This window comes from Haliotis rufescens, unplaced genomic scaffold (assembly GCF_023055435.1).
Source record: "Haliotis rufescens isolate VD_foot unplaced genomic scaffold, xgHalRufe1.0.p SCAF_5, whole genome shotgun sequence".
In the NCBI taxonomy this organism is placed as follows: Eukaryota; Metazoa; Mollusca; class Gastropoda; order Lepetellida; family Haliotidae; genus Haliotis; species Haliotis rufescens.
In genome coordinates, this window is record NW_025964223.1 from 37924377 (window position 1) to 37938948 (window position 14572).

Genomic DNA, 14572 nt, shown 5'->3' on the forward strand with positions numbered 1-14572 from the left:
ATGTGTATGACGAGGGATGATTGGAGGGCTTATAAGAATTCAACGAGTTGTCACGTTTGTAACAAACCCCTGAATGGGGATTCCGTAAGAGATCATTGTCACGTCACGGGTAATTATGGGGGAGCCGCGCATAACGAGTGTAACTTGAAACTAAAAATGAATTGTTGTGTTTCATAACCTTAGGGGATACGATTCACATCTCATTATGCAAGCTATCTCAAAGACCGACGGCGGTTTAACGTGCATTCCTAATAATATGGAAAAATACATATCGTTCTCGTTGACTAAACCTATACATTATAGGGACAAGGATGGGAAATCTAGAATAAAGCAAAGTAATGGGCTTAGATTCATAGACTCCGTACAGTTTCTGTTATCTTCCCTGGACAATTTAGCTAATGCGAACAATACTGATGACTTTGCGATAACAAATCAATATACCGATAAGATAACTCGTCATTTGTTACTGAGAAAAGGTGTATATCCTTACGAATATATGGATGATTGGTCTAGATTCAAAGAAACTGAATTACCACCCCTTGAATCATTCTATAGTAACTTAACAGAATCTAAAATAACAGATGCCGATTATGAACACGCTCTGACGGTCTGGCATAAATTAGGTTGTAAGAATTTAGGCGATTATCACGATCTGTACTTAAAAAACGATGTACTGTTACTCGCCGATATATTCGAGATATTTAGAAAGACATGTTTAAAACAATACGGCTTGGACCCGGCATGGTACTATTCCAGTCCCGGACTATCGTGGGATGCATTGTTGAAGAAGACCGGCGTAGAACTAAAACTACTCACCGATTACGATATGCACTTGTTTATTGAGAAAGGATTAAGAGGTGGTATATCGATGGCGGCGAAAAGGTATTCTAAGGCTAATAATAAATTAGTGGAAGGATACGATCCGAGTAAACCCGACACGCACATATTATATCTCGACGCCAACAATTTGTACGGATGGGCTATGAGTCAACCTTTACCCACGGGTGGTTTTGAGTGGGTCGATGATATCGAAGTGAATGATATCCATAATATCAATGTGAATGATGTGAATAAAGGGTACATACTAGAAGTTGACTTGGAATATCCAAGTTCGTTACATATAGACCATAACAGTTATCCGCTAGCTCCCGAAAGATTAATGGTTAATAAAGATTGGATGTCGGAATATCAACGCTCCTTGATGGGTAATAGTAGGTTAGCTAACGTAGAAAAACTTGTACCAAATTTGATGGATAACAAAAAATATAGTTCACTACAGAAATCTCCAGTTGTATCTATCGTTAGGTATGAAACTTAAGAAAATACACAGAGTTCTAAAGTTCGATCAAAGCCCTTGGATGGAGCCCTATATAAGGTTGAACACAGATTTAAGAAAGATAGCTACCAGCGATTTCGAAAAGAATCTGTATAAGCTCATGAATAACTCAGTATTTGGTAAAACTATGGAGAATCTAAGGAAGCATGTTGATGTTAAATTAGTCAGATCTAATGAGGAAGAAAGACTCAGGAAACTTATAGCTAGTCCGGCTTTTAACAGAAGCAAGATATTCGATGACGACTTAGCAGCGTTGCATATGCAGAAGAGTAATATAAAATTCAACAGACGGGTGTACGTCGGTATGAGTATTCTCGACTTGTCAAAACACTTAATGTATGACTTTTATTACAACGAACTTAAGAAGCAATACGGCGATAGATGCGAGGTGTTATATACCGACACAGATTCTTTGTTGATGGAAATACAAACCGAGGATGTGTATAAAGATATGGCAGTAAAAATAGATATGTATGTTACCCAAAAGATAATCCACTGCACAGCGTAGTAAATAAAAAGGTGTTAGGTAAGATGAAGGATGAATGTGCTGGGACCCCTATAGCTGAGTATGTCGGATTAAGACCTAAGATGTATTCTATAAAGAAGTCTGATAATGGGGAGATAAGAAAAGCTAAGGGCGTTAAGAAGTATGTTGTAAAAAAGCATATCAAACACGAACAGTATAAAGAATAATTTTTCAACGATAGAACGTTCAAACACGAGATGAACTCTTTAAGAAGTTACAATCATAGGAAATATGGATTAAGAATGAACAAGACATCATTATCCCCCTTAGATACAAAGAGATGGATTGATAAGGATGGTGCAACTACCTATGCTTAAGGTTATGGTGGTAATACCGTACCGTCGGGAACTATGAACAACTCTTCTCGTACAAATGCCCTACCCAGTCCATCTTGAAGATAATAAAGAATAGGCTCTGCTTCTTTCATAAACCAATCTACTAATGTTATATGTCTTAAGAGACCAAATCGGATCGGTTGTGCGACGTAGGCCTCCTTCGAGTTCACCGGGCTGGTATAAATATCTTACCCTTACTCTATCCGGAAGTTTTCGTTCTTTGCCTCTCCTCAGTGCTGAAGATTCGGAAGTCACGGATTTCATTTTAATCGCATCGGATGGTTTCTTCCCTATTAATCTCGTTACTTCATTATTCAGCGCTGATACAACAGCTGATAATCGTGTCACCCATTCGGTTGATCTCAATCACTCGGATTTCATTTCAATCCCATACTGATAGCCAAACAAATGTTCCGCTAATGTCCTGTTAAATCTTTCGACGATAGCTTAACTGCGGTGGGCCTCTCTTTCACCACGCCTGATTTCGACATCGTGCTTTGTTAACAGTTTAGTTATTGATCCCATAAACTCGCGACCAGGATCTACTAGAAATAGCTTAGGCCATTTTAGCGGTCCGCGTTTATATATGCGGCTCAGTGCATTAGCTACTTCTGTTGAATATTTCAAGGTTAATGGCTCAGCCTCTTTGTATCGACTAGCCACATCCACTACTGTTAAAGCGTATTTATCAATTTTGCGTTTTACCTTATCGTGGGGAAGAAACAAGAGGTCAGCCTGATGAACTTCATTCGTTGTAAAAATATCAAACTTCTTCCTCGGCATATATATATATATATATATATACACACAATACACTGACATACGTCGCTTTTTACAGTATTAAAGGGGCACTGATCTAACGCAATTCCCCGGGACTGGTTGTTGCCTTTGTTATTGTTTTTTCCCAGTGAGTACCTGGATGTATAGCAGAAATCTAGACTAGTTCAGGACCTCTGCTGCGCCATTCGTAAGCGCATTAGTCAATTTTATGGATACCGGAAGTAATTATATTAGGGCGTATGGTCACATTGATCAACAAAATGAAATACAGTTTTCGAGATAATAAGGAAATGAAGGTATCTTTGTGGGTAGCATCGGTAATGGTGACGAAGTTTTGATAAGTCACTTGCTTGGGTAATTTTGCGATTTTCGTTTACACTATTTTGACTTGCAACATAAAGTAAATATTTCACCTGAGCATTGCTTTTTTATAGTGTGTATATTATTTTACTATCAAAATGTGTAACATATTTATTAAACGTCTAAATATTCAGTTATTTTACAAATTGACTGAAAAACATTTCCATCTCTATTATTATGATAACGAATTCCAAACATTTTGATGTTTAATGTCATCACCAAGAGACTGAAAATGTTACGTTGAAAAGTACATTTCTATGTTGTTTGGCTTCTAATCCTACATAATAATCTGTTGTGATGTTTGATAGTCTTAATCAATATGGACAGAATTTTTAGACAAAATGACTGAAATATTTACACATTTTATAAATTGACGGTAATATATACACGCTTACAAAAGAAAAGACCTGTGAAAACAACGTCTATCGCGCATTGAAGAATTTCCTAACCAAGACGTAGAGAAACAAGAACGAATTATCGGTTGAAATGAAAGAAAACAAAATGCAAATACCATAATTACAACCCACCAAATTTATGTGTATAAATTTTAGGCAGCTTCCTTGTTCGAGGAATGTATCCGTGAATATCCACACAAAGGAACAATATCCCACTCGTCTGCAGCTGTACAAAGCAACTTATTCGATGTCAAGTGCCTCTGTAACAATCAAATATTTTAAAAGATATATATCGTTTAGGGATATTATAACCCGTGTTCGTTTCACAACTGATCTCATGGATTGTTTAAGGGGTTTCACATAGGTGTCAAGTCACAAGGGTCGGCTGAGAAAGCCCACGTGACAACTATTTTCATAACGTCCACGGTTCCTAAAAAATCCACTGAGTGATAAATAACAATGATCAATCAATCAACATATTATCAGTTAACCCTTTGAACAAAGTATGTTGTTTTTACATGGGCACTTCACGCCATGATATGAGTGTATTCCCTTTGATTAGTAAACCTAGACATGTAAACACTCAATTTTGACATATCCACTGTGCAAGATAACAGTAATTAATCAATCAACGTATTCTCTGTTAATCCTTTGATGACCAGGAACGATCCGTTGATTTACAAAAAAAAAGTAAATCAACTGATCATTCATCTCTTGCTGGGCTGCCACGTGCATATTACATAACACACATTTCACCTCACTTCATCCTGGATTTAGATTGAATAATTACCCCAGACACAATAAATGCCAAATGGGAACCTTTGTCAGGTAATCTAAGTGGTGCTACCACTAATTGTACCTGTAATAAATTCATTAACTGAGCATCAAGTGAATGACGACAAATACACAAGTGTAGGGTTATACGAGAAAACGTGGATGACAACAAGGGAGTAGTAATCGTATTATCGACGCAATCCGAAATCAGAAAATGCTTTCACTGCATGGATACTTTTTTTAGTGTTAAACTATAACCATCTTGGTTATTTCCAAATGACGACATCCGATGAGCTCCGCCGTTCTTTTTTGTCTGTTTGTTTTGGCTGAAGAAATGAATTAACATGCGCCCTTTGTCGAAATCTTTATAGATCACAGTTAACCAATCAGTGTTTATGCAAAAATGCGTAAAACAAATATTGCCTCCAGCCTCCAAGTTTATTTAACTGTCCTTGCAGACGGTAGCCCAGTCTCTGGTCACGCTCAGTTGCGTTGCGTATCATCCGGGTACTCACGGGGGAAAAAACAATAACAAAGGCAACAACCAGTCCGGGGAATTGCGTTAGATCAGTGCCCCTTTAAAGAAGTTGTTATCCATAAAATTGTGTCTACCTTGACATCCGTCAACTTCTTAGTCCAATCAAACATTTAATGCACTGACAACAAAGGTTTTCATGTGAAATTTTTACAATATTCGTTAACATATGAATAAGAAAAGATATGCTATGTATCAATGGTGATAATCAGATGATAATCAAGTCAACACAGGGATCTTAATTACAGATATCAAGAATCTTGAATCAACCTGGCGAACTAATCATCGTCCCCCGCCTACCTCTTCATGTTTCTGTTGGATGAACGTCAATGGAGCTCTTCCGAACTCAAGCGCGCACCCAAGCCACGGCATCCACCCTTGATAAACCGGAGGTTGCTTCTCATAATTCCGTCGTGTAAAATACGTGACAACGACATATAACAGTACTGAAACTGGAACTGCCATTAACACTAAGGACAACACATTAAACTCTGCCATGTTGTGACCTTTGACCTCCTGTTGACATCTCGTATGGTTGTTTTGATCGAACGAGACAAAACGAGAACTGTCGGTTGCCTGCCGAAGCTATCGTTCAGCTGGTGCGAGTGATTATCTTAGAAACGAGAGATACTTTAGAAATCGGCGAAGATGTCACTGAAAACACTACCCCTGCTTTTCATCAATCTTGGTGGAGAGATGATGTATATATTAGATCAAAGACTGCGCGCTCAGAACATCCCAAGTGAAAAAGCAAAGAAAGGTGAGATACAGAAATTTGCTGAGCTGCGTGTCCAACGTTCGACCCGTGTTATCGTACTGTTTACATTACCCTGAATAACTGTCACTGATTTACAGTAGTTCATCGAACACTGTCATGCTGCAGGAAGGTTTGGGTGCCCGACACGAAGATTAGATAATATTTCACTGTCCTTGCATGTTAATAGAATGCTTCACATATATCTGGAAGTATGTCATAACATGCAACTTGCAGGAACGAGACTTCAGTTTCTTTCTATAGCCATGCTATTAGCCAGGGTACTGTGTGGACACAAGCAAAACAGAAAGTTGCTATTGATCTTTCAGATCCCATCTAGCTTACACTAGTGGTAGTACTTGTTGCCTTGTAAATAGAGTTTGTTCACAATGCCTATAAATAATCTGAGTTGTGTCCCTTAGGCATGTCAGGATCTGATATTTGTGGGTTTGTGGCCCTATTAGTCATGATGAATTAATTATGGTTCTCAGTTTGTCAGCATCATAGCCATAGCCCCACCACACACACCCCACCCTACCCCATCCCCTGGCTGCTTGTGAATTACATCATCACCATTTGCGCAATTAACTCTCCTTTGGCATAAAAAAAATACAGTGCATGTTAATCCATTAAAGGGGAAGTGTACACGAAAAAATCATTTTCTTTCTTATTTTAAACAAAACAGAATTTTAGAATTAGTTAGTATCAGTGTTTGAAAATATACACTCATTTTTCTCATAGTCAATGTAGCGAGCTCACAATAAGTGTGAAAATGTCATGCCGTTATGAGGCCTTCGTTTTCCGAGCTTAACAGGCCTGAGTTAACCCCCTTAGATTATGACGTAATTGGTGCCAATTTAACTGTGTCCCTGTCTTGTCACAACGCAAAAGATATCAAGTACCAGTTTATGGTGAGACAACATGGCATCCGATACCTTGCCTGGTCCGGAGAAGTTCCCTTGACCCTTCAAGAAATCGCAAAACCATACGATTTTGAACCAAAACGAGCAAGCTTCGCGGTATGGAAACGATGAAAATCAAGTGGAAACAAGAGAAGACCCACATCACCTAATTTGTCACCCGACCCGGACTCGACATCTACACAAGTAGGCCTACCAGTGACAACGTGGTAAGAATAACACTTTGATGTGTGTATACCTAAATTACCTATATGCTCATTATTACGTTTTCAGAAGCGGAAACGTAATATTCTAAGAGATTTTTGTCACGCCTGGTGACCCGCATGCTTCGTCAGCAGGCCTATTCATCCTGTCCCACCCTGTTACGACCCTATCGCCGGTATCGGCATCTGAGTTTGTCTGTATTAGGTGTAACTATTCCCACCACCTATAGGCCACAGATCAATTCTACTTGCCAATATCAAGAAACAAATACGATCTGTCGCCAAACGTTGTCTCAACAAGATTACACATTTGGCCTACCAGCTGATGACGAGACCATATGCTTAGAGTAACACGAAAATGGGGTACGTCCCAGTACGTTTCTAAAGTCGGTTGCCGAGTGGAAACGTACTGGGGAAAAAAAAGATTCTCTTTGATTTTTTCCCATCCGAGTTCAAAATACCTGCCATATTTATTGCTAAGTAATTGGATGTCGTACTTCACACTTCACACCGTCCCCATTTGAAAGTGAAAAGATAGATCACTCAATTGATTTGTTTAGTGTTTGAAACCAGTTACTGCAGTAGGCCTACAGTGTCTTATTCTATTTAATAGATAATTGGTTATTGGTTTGTTCTGACAACCATTCATAGAAAATGCATTGCAACTTTGCAGGGAAACTATTTATCATCTATTATGGGGCCAGATTTTTAAAAAAAATGTTTAGAAACTATAAAAAAGAAGAAATATCTAATATATAATTAATTATTAAAAACAGTGGGTTGTTTAACTGAGTGGACCAGATATATGTAAAATGTTTACAAAAAGCTCATTTACCGTCACAATCAATACATATAAATTATCTAAGAAACTATAAGTAAAACTTGTTGAATATTAGTGAAAAATATTTGAAATTGTAAATCTTTGTTTGGAAATTTTGACCTCCCAACCTGACCTTTTGAGCAAAACGTCTGTAACAACCACCCCCTAAAATGCAAATGAAATATGCAATCATTTTTTTATATGAGTGAGTGAGTAGGGTTTTACCCCGCTTTTAGCAATATTCCAGCAATATCACAACTGGGGGACACCAGAAAAGGGCTTCACATGTTGTGCCCATGTGGGGAATCGAACTTGGGTCTTCAGTGTGACGATCGAACGAACGCTTTCACCACAAGGCTACCCCACCACCCTTTTTTATATTAACACTTGAAATAAAGTTTAGAAAACATATAATATGATTTACTTTCATCAATTTATTTTATTATGCATTTTAAGATCTATCATGCACAACAAAAAAATCTGACAAGTAAAATAAGAGATTCAAGTACCATAAATGTTTATTTGACAAGTTGTGAAAGCATATGTAACTTGTAAGGTTATTAAATTACATCAGTGATATTGAAACATGCCCACAATATTTCAAGAAGTATTCAAACCTACAGTAATAAACACATCATGTCAACATGATAGAACTATAAACTGTTTTGGTATTTATTGAATTATTAACATGTAATAAAAATTATGCATATATCATCAATACAAGTTACTTCTTATATAAGCATCCCTCCAGATTTAATGACAAAAATATATATGTAAATGGTGTGATATTTTTTTGTAATGTTGTGCATAGCTTGACTTAAAAAAAACACTTTTTCATTTCAGAATCTATCTACACCTCATAAACAAGAGGTTCACTTTGGAGATTTGCAGAAATAGTTGAAGAATCAGAGAAAAGTTATTCCATCTTGTGTTGTCGAGATGATTCATGAAAGATTTCCATCTGATGTATGTAATGTTTTTCTCTATGCTCATTAAAATAAACTTTTTTCATTGAAATCTTGTTTTATGGTCTCTGACAACAATCAGCCTTTGCTGTTTCATTTGACAAGTTTCGGTAATACAGGATGGCTGATGCTGGATCAGGTAGTTTTGGGCAAGGGCGAAGGCCGGGTAAAAGAGTGAAGAAAATATCACAAGCACTGGCTAAATGCTCAGAGGCAACTTGTTAGTGCACTGGTTGACTATTTCAAAAGTACAAATGTGTGAAGCCCATTTCTGGTGTCCCCCACCGTGATATTGCTGGAATATTGCTAAAAGCGGCGTAAAACCATACTCACTCCCTCACTCACTCAAAAGTACAGCTCTCTTGTTGTCTAAAGCACTGTACCTCACAAGACACTCTAATATTTTATGACTTGTAACTCTGCACAATTTGCACACAATGAAAATGGATCTCAACACCAGGGATTTCTTGTGACACCGTTGGGGCAGGATACTCTCACCTTTCGCGAACACCTGGTATTATCACTATTTGATAGCGATTCATTAACACGTGCTCATGATTTATTCAGAATCGAACCATCAACTGTTTTTTACAGAGATTTCATATGAATATGGAAAGGGTTTTGTCGCATTTATACTCTTCCATATCATTGTGGGACCTGAAAAATATAAAAATAATTTTAACATAGATTTGTCAAAATAATATGTACACTGACTAAATAATTGTAAAAGAAGATGGTAATAATCTTCAGCAGTGTCAGGCATGTCACTCGGTGCCTGAATTCAAATATCATCAGTTAACTGTGTACAAATTGTATCAGATCTAAACTTTTATATGTCATTCACAGTATACGTTCATTTGTCATCCACACTACACTTTTACAACAAAAGACAACAATATAGAATATAATAGATACACAAAATAGTTCAATACAGAAATTATTTGCATATAGTATTTACATAGTGTGATTATTCATTGTAAAAATATTATTTTGTACCTCATACTGTGAAGCACGGTGTGCCATGCTTCTGGTGTACATTGGACAGCGACTTTACACCATGATGGACTGGGGACCTGTTCTTTCTGGGCATCGGTGTCTGGCATGACTTCATATTTGAAAGATACAACATAGAAACATTAACACTTTTGTCATCCATATCTCACTATCACAAAATACAAAATGGTAACTTGATTTTTTTCATGTATAAATGTGCTATAAATTGTATATGTGTGTAAATTGCAACATGAAATTTGAATATTTTGGGTGGTGGGTGGGCGATGATTTTGGATAGTGACTGGATATTTTGTCAGCTACAAACCAGCAAAACCAGATATTTTTTTGAATAAAAAATATATAAAGCCTAAATATAAAAAAATAAACATGTTGCAACAATGTATTTTTGCGGATTTTTGCTTCAACAGTCTGAATCAAAATTATTGTACATGATTATTTAAAGATTAGGTACACACACAAACACACACACACAGAATTTCAATGAGTTTATATAATTTATAATTTGTTTTCCTGTGTTTTTATAAAGTTTATTAATTACCGAAATGAGATGATTTGTGTTAATTCCAGACGGGAATGGCTGTAAAACTAAAACATTACGTAACACAACTTACTCCATCAACAGGAGTTTGCTGCATACTGCAACGATCAGCTGATCAGGAGTATCGACATAACCATGCAGGAAGTGAACATGTAAACGAGACAACATCGCGGATGTTCATGATTATCAAGTGAAACTATCTACAAATATCACCCTACCCCTGCTAAAATACATTTCTTAAATACTACTGTGGTTAGAATAAACTAAAACAGCAAACTTACCTGATCGAGTTACTTCAACTTTACGGCGTTTGTTTACAAAAACATCCCAGTCAGGGACTTGATGAGAGTGCTGTCCCTTTAGCCCGTTTCCATATAAGGATCGTACACCATCCGCTTCCGATCAGTTTCAGCTCAGAACCATATGTAACTAATAATAGTAACAAAAACGGCCATCGGCCTCGTCTATAATTTTTGGGCAAGTTTTTTTTATTGTTATTATTAGTTACATATGGTCCTGTGGTTTCAGAACCAGCAGGTATCTAAACTCTCACGGAAGACGCCAGCAACTCAGCAAGAGCCAATATGCGCAACACAAATGAACGAATAAGTGCAGTTCATACAACGGACCCTTCCAACCATAATCGCGAATCTTACAGTATGTTATCAGTGCATTGTTGTCTTCTCAGTCGCGATTTTGGAAAACGAAATAATTTTAGAGTAATTGTGCTTAGCGTTGTATCTTGGACAGCTCGGCACCGAACAAAACAATAGCTAGGCTGCGCATCTGAGAAGATAGAACCACACACCTACATACACCACGTGAAACGCGTCTAATAAAGTCTTATGACGTCATTCCTTTATTAATTGGCACCAATGACGTCATATTGCAAGGGGCATAAGCCATGGTGTGTTTATTATGGAAATATAACTCTCTGTAAATGTGAAAAATATGAACCGATTTTATGAATAAAATAAATTTGATACGTGTGATATTTTAATTGTTTTGCCTCCGAAACTACTAGGTAAATACTTTTCATGATGAAAAAGTACAAGAAAAATAGGTTTATTTTCGTGTGAACTTGCCCTTTAACATAATTGTTTTTGTTTATACAGGAATTTATCAAGGCTGATATTAGGGCCCCAAGTATGTAGCAAATGCCAGACAGCGATGTTTGTTTGTTGTTTATCGCCGCACTCAGCAATATTCGAGCTATATGACGGCAGTCTGTAAATAATCGAGTCTTGACTGGCAATCCAGTGATTGACATCATGAGGATCGATCCACACAATTGGGAAATGATGACATGCATCAACTAAGTCAGCGAGCCTGACCACCTGATCCCATTAGTCCTCTTTTACGACAAGCATATTCGTCTTTTACAGCAATTAAGGATGGGTTGCTGAAGAGCTATTCTACCCCTTATCTTCAAACAGAATAATTATATCAAAGGATACATGTAAAAATTTGATACTTATATTCCAATGTTATTAAAATCAGATCTTAGTCTTCACTACAGCTAAACAAAGACCTGAGGATATCCCATTACGTCACGTCAGAACGACCTTTTGCCAAATTTGACCGACCAATGAAATGACTGACAAGAAATCGACACTGGCCAATCAGAAGGCAGCTTTCTCGAGCTTTATGACACTAGTTTCAAACTGGCGACTGCATTATTAGAAATCACATTCCGACTGTCACTTTCATGATCTGGTAAGCGACGCTCTGATTGGTTGGATGAAAGGTCGTTCTGACGTGACCCGTAATGGGATGTCCTCAGATCTCAGATACTAATGTATGTACATACAAAAACTATTGATAGGGTAAAAGAGACATGTATCCATTCACTACACATTCATTGCCTTATATCATTTGTTATATACAATGCAGTGTTCTCTTTGTAAGTGTAGATAATTGATTTGTGAGAAATATTTTACTTTTTTTTCCACATTTGTTTTAAACATGTTAAATGTTCAACTAATACATGCATCTATACATTGACAATAACACACTTAGCAGCAAATTTCGGCAGTGTCATTCCAGGAATAGCATAATTTTAAAACTTATATTATCTCACTCACTCCTTGATTCCAGCTTCTAAGCTTCATTTGCTAAGCCACCCATGCATCACCATGACAACCACACCAGCATCTAGGTCATGCACCCGGATCTGGTGCAGCACGCTCTCCTCGACCTGGTCCATTGTCTTGCCTCATCATTCCTTTTCTTTTCGCCTCCCTGTGGAGATGTATTTTTTTAGAGAATATTTAGGCCATAATTTTTCTGAAAATAATGGAATTTTGGGGCACTAATTTCATATATGGGTAAAGACCAAGCCAAACATCCTGCCTGCATGAAGTGCCGCCACATATTTTCACCGGTGGATCCTCATAAGTTATGCTGCCATTGTCATGGAGTCTGCCAACTGGGTTTACAGTGTTTGGAATGCTCTCATTTGTCACAAGAGGCATTTATTGATTATCTTAAAAAATGCCAGAAGAGAGGGATTGATCGCTGATCTAAATCCAAGGATACGGAACATGGACACTCTGTGTCCAGGTTGCCCAAGAAGTTACAAAAGTAACGCATATTCAGGTGTCAGTTGATCTCTTACGACCACAGAGACAACAGTTGGAGGACAGAAGATGGCCCCAATTTAACCCATCTCATCAAGACCTTCGCAACGTGCAGAAGTTCTTCGATCACCTCACCTGATGATGCAGTCCGACAACGCCTCAGTTGTGTGGTATATCAAAAAGATGGGGTTGATCCAGTCAGCTTTCCTGTTGGCTCTGACGATGGATGTTTATCAACTGATTGATGCATTGGGCATCAACGCCTGAGCTCGACACATTCCATGAATAAGCAATGTCATAGCAGACGCCCTGTACCCTGACTATCCTCGACAGAATGGTGTCTACACCCCAAGATTTGCCACCTCTACCATCGCCCAGAGGTGGACCTGTTCACCGCAAGGTTCAACGCACAACTCCCCAGATTCGTCTCTTCATTTCTGGATCTATAGGCCTGGGAGTTTGACGCTCTGGCCATATCATGGGAGAATCTCAATGACTACGCGTTTCCACCAACAGCACTTCTACCATGGGTAATCCAGAGGATCGCATCGACAAAATAGTTACAACTGATTTTGATCGCGCTTTACTGGCTAGCTTGCAGCTGGTTCAGCGTGTTGGTAGACCTCGCAAGAGGAGACTATTATCCACTTCCCTTGCGAAGAGATCTTTTCCTTCAGCCTCACTCCAGCCTACAATATCCATCGCTGGACACCCTACATCTATGTGTCTTGCTCATTTACAGAAGCCCTTAGTTGCTAAAGGGTAATCAAGGCGGAAGCGAGGACTATCACAGAGGCTCATCATACTCCCACAAAAGCGTTGTGTGATAATAAATGGAAAGCCTTCGAGGGATATTGTCGCTGTAGATCGATCGATAAACCAACCACCGCCTACCTTTGCTCCACTCGGAAGTCAAGGGGCTCTCCTTTATCCACATATCTAGCAGCTCTTAATTAGGCTGTGGGCGTAAAGATTGCTGTAGTCCCAAAACTCCAAGCGCTTTTCCGCTCTTATAAACTCACCGACCAGTCGTCCAGATTACGTCCACCCACATGGGATTTGAACGTAATATTATGACACCTGATGTCAGATGAATATGAACACTTGGTGTAAAAAAAGACAGATCACACTCAAGACAGTCTTTCTTCTAGCCCTGGCTACTGCTGCAAGAGTCAGCGGGATACATGCAATGGATGTTAACAGGGTTCAATTCGAGAGGCACAACCACGGAGAGGTTCATATGGGACTCATCGCCAAGAACCAACTTCCTGGTCAACCCGACAGGCAATTCACCATCCTGGCTTTGGCTTTGATTCCAAATCCCAAGGATCGCGAGGACATATCACTATGTCCAGTTCAAGATCTAGGCATATACTTGCAAGCCTCATTGTCCCTGCGACAATTGCGGAAGAGATTTTTATCCCCCTCAGATGGTTACCTCAGAGGTTTCCCGTACAGCGTTCTCCTTTTGGTTATGATCTTTAATACTCGGTGCTTACAACTTTGCAGGATTGCCTCCACCCCAGACATTGAATCCTCCCGAGACGAGAGCTGTTGCATCTACCATGGCTCTACATAGTAACTGTCTTAGTTCCGCTATTCCTGACTCAACAATTAATGACAAACTGTCAACGCAGATATATTGCAGTCGCCCAAATCGTATCATGTGCAGCATGAATAAATAATTGTGAGCCACTCCCTTTTGTTTATGTTTATTATTCAGGTTCCCAGAATGAGG

At 38.5% G+C, this 14572-nt stretch overlaps 2 protein-coding genes across 3 annotated transcripts in view; one reads left to right on the plus strand and one right to left on the minus strand.

The window, feature by feature from the left end:
* Window positions 1-5650, minus strand: part of LOC124116332 (24-hydroxycholesterol 7-alpha-hydroxylase-like) — a 33294-nt gene extending 27644 nt beyond the window's left edge. For both annotated transcript variants that reach the window (XM_046477627.2, XM_046477626.2), the window contains exon 1: window positions 5342-5650. In XM_046477627.2, the coding sequence (XP_046333583.1) occupies window positions 5342-5539 (198 nt within the window). In that variant the 5' untranslated portion in view covers window positions 5540-5650. The remainder of the gene's footprint in view (window positions 1-5341) is intronic.
* Window positions 5651-5662: 12 nt separating this feature from the next.
* LOC124116333 (protein OSCP1-like) overlaps window positions 5663-14572 on the plus strand; it is a 33178-nt gene continuing 24268 nt past the window's right edge. Inside the window, exon 1 of the mRNA XM_046477628.2 lies at window positions 5663-5801. Within this exon, the coding sequence (XP_046333584.1) occupies window positions 5690-5801 (112 nt within the window). The 5' untranslated portion in view covers window positions 5663-5689. The remainder of the gene's footprint in view (window positions 5802-14572) is intronic.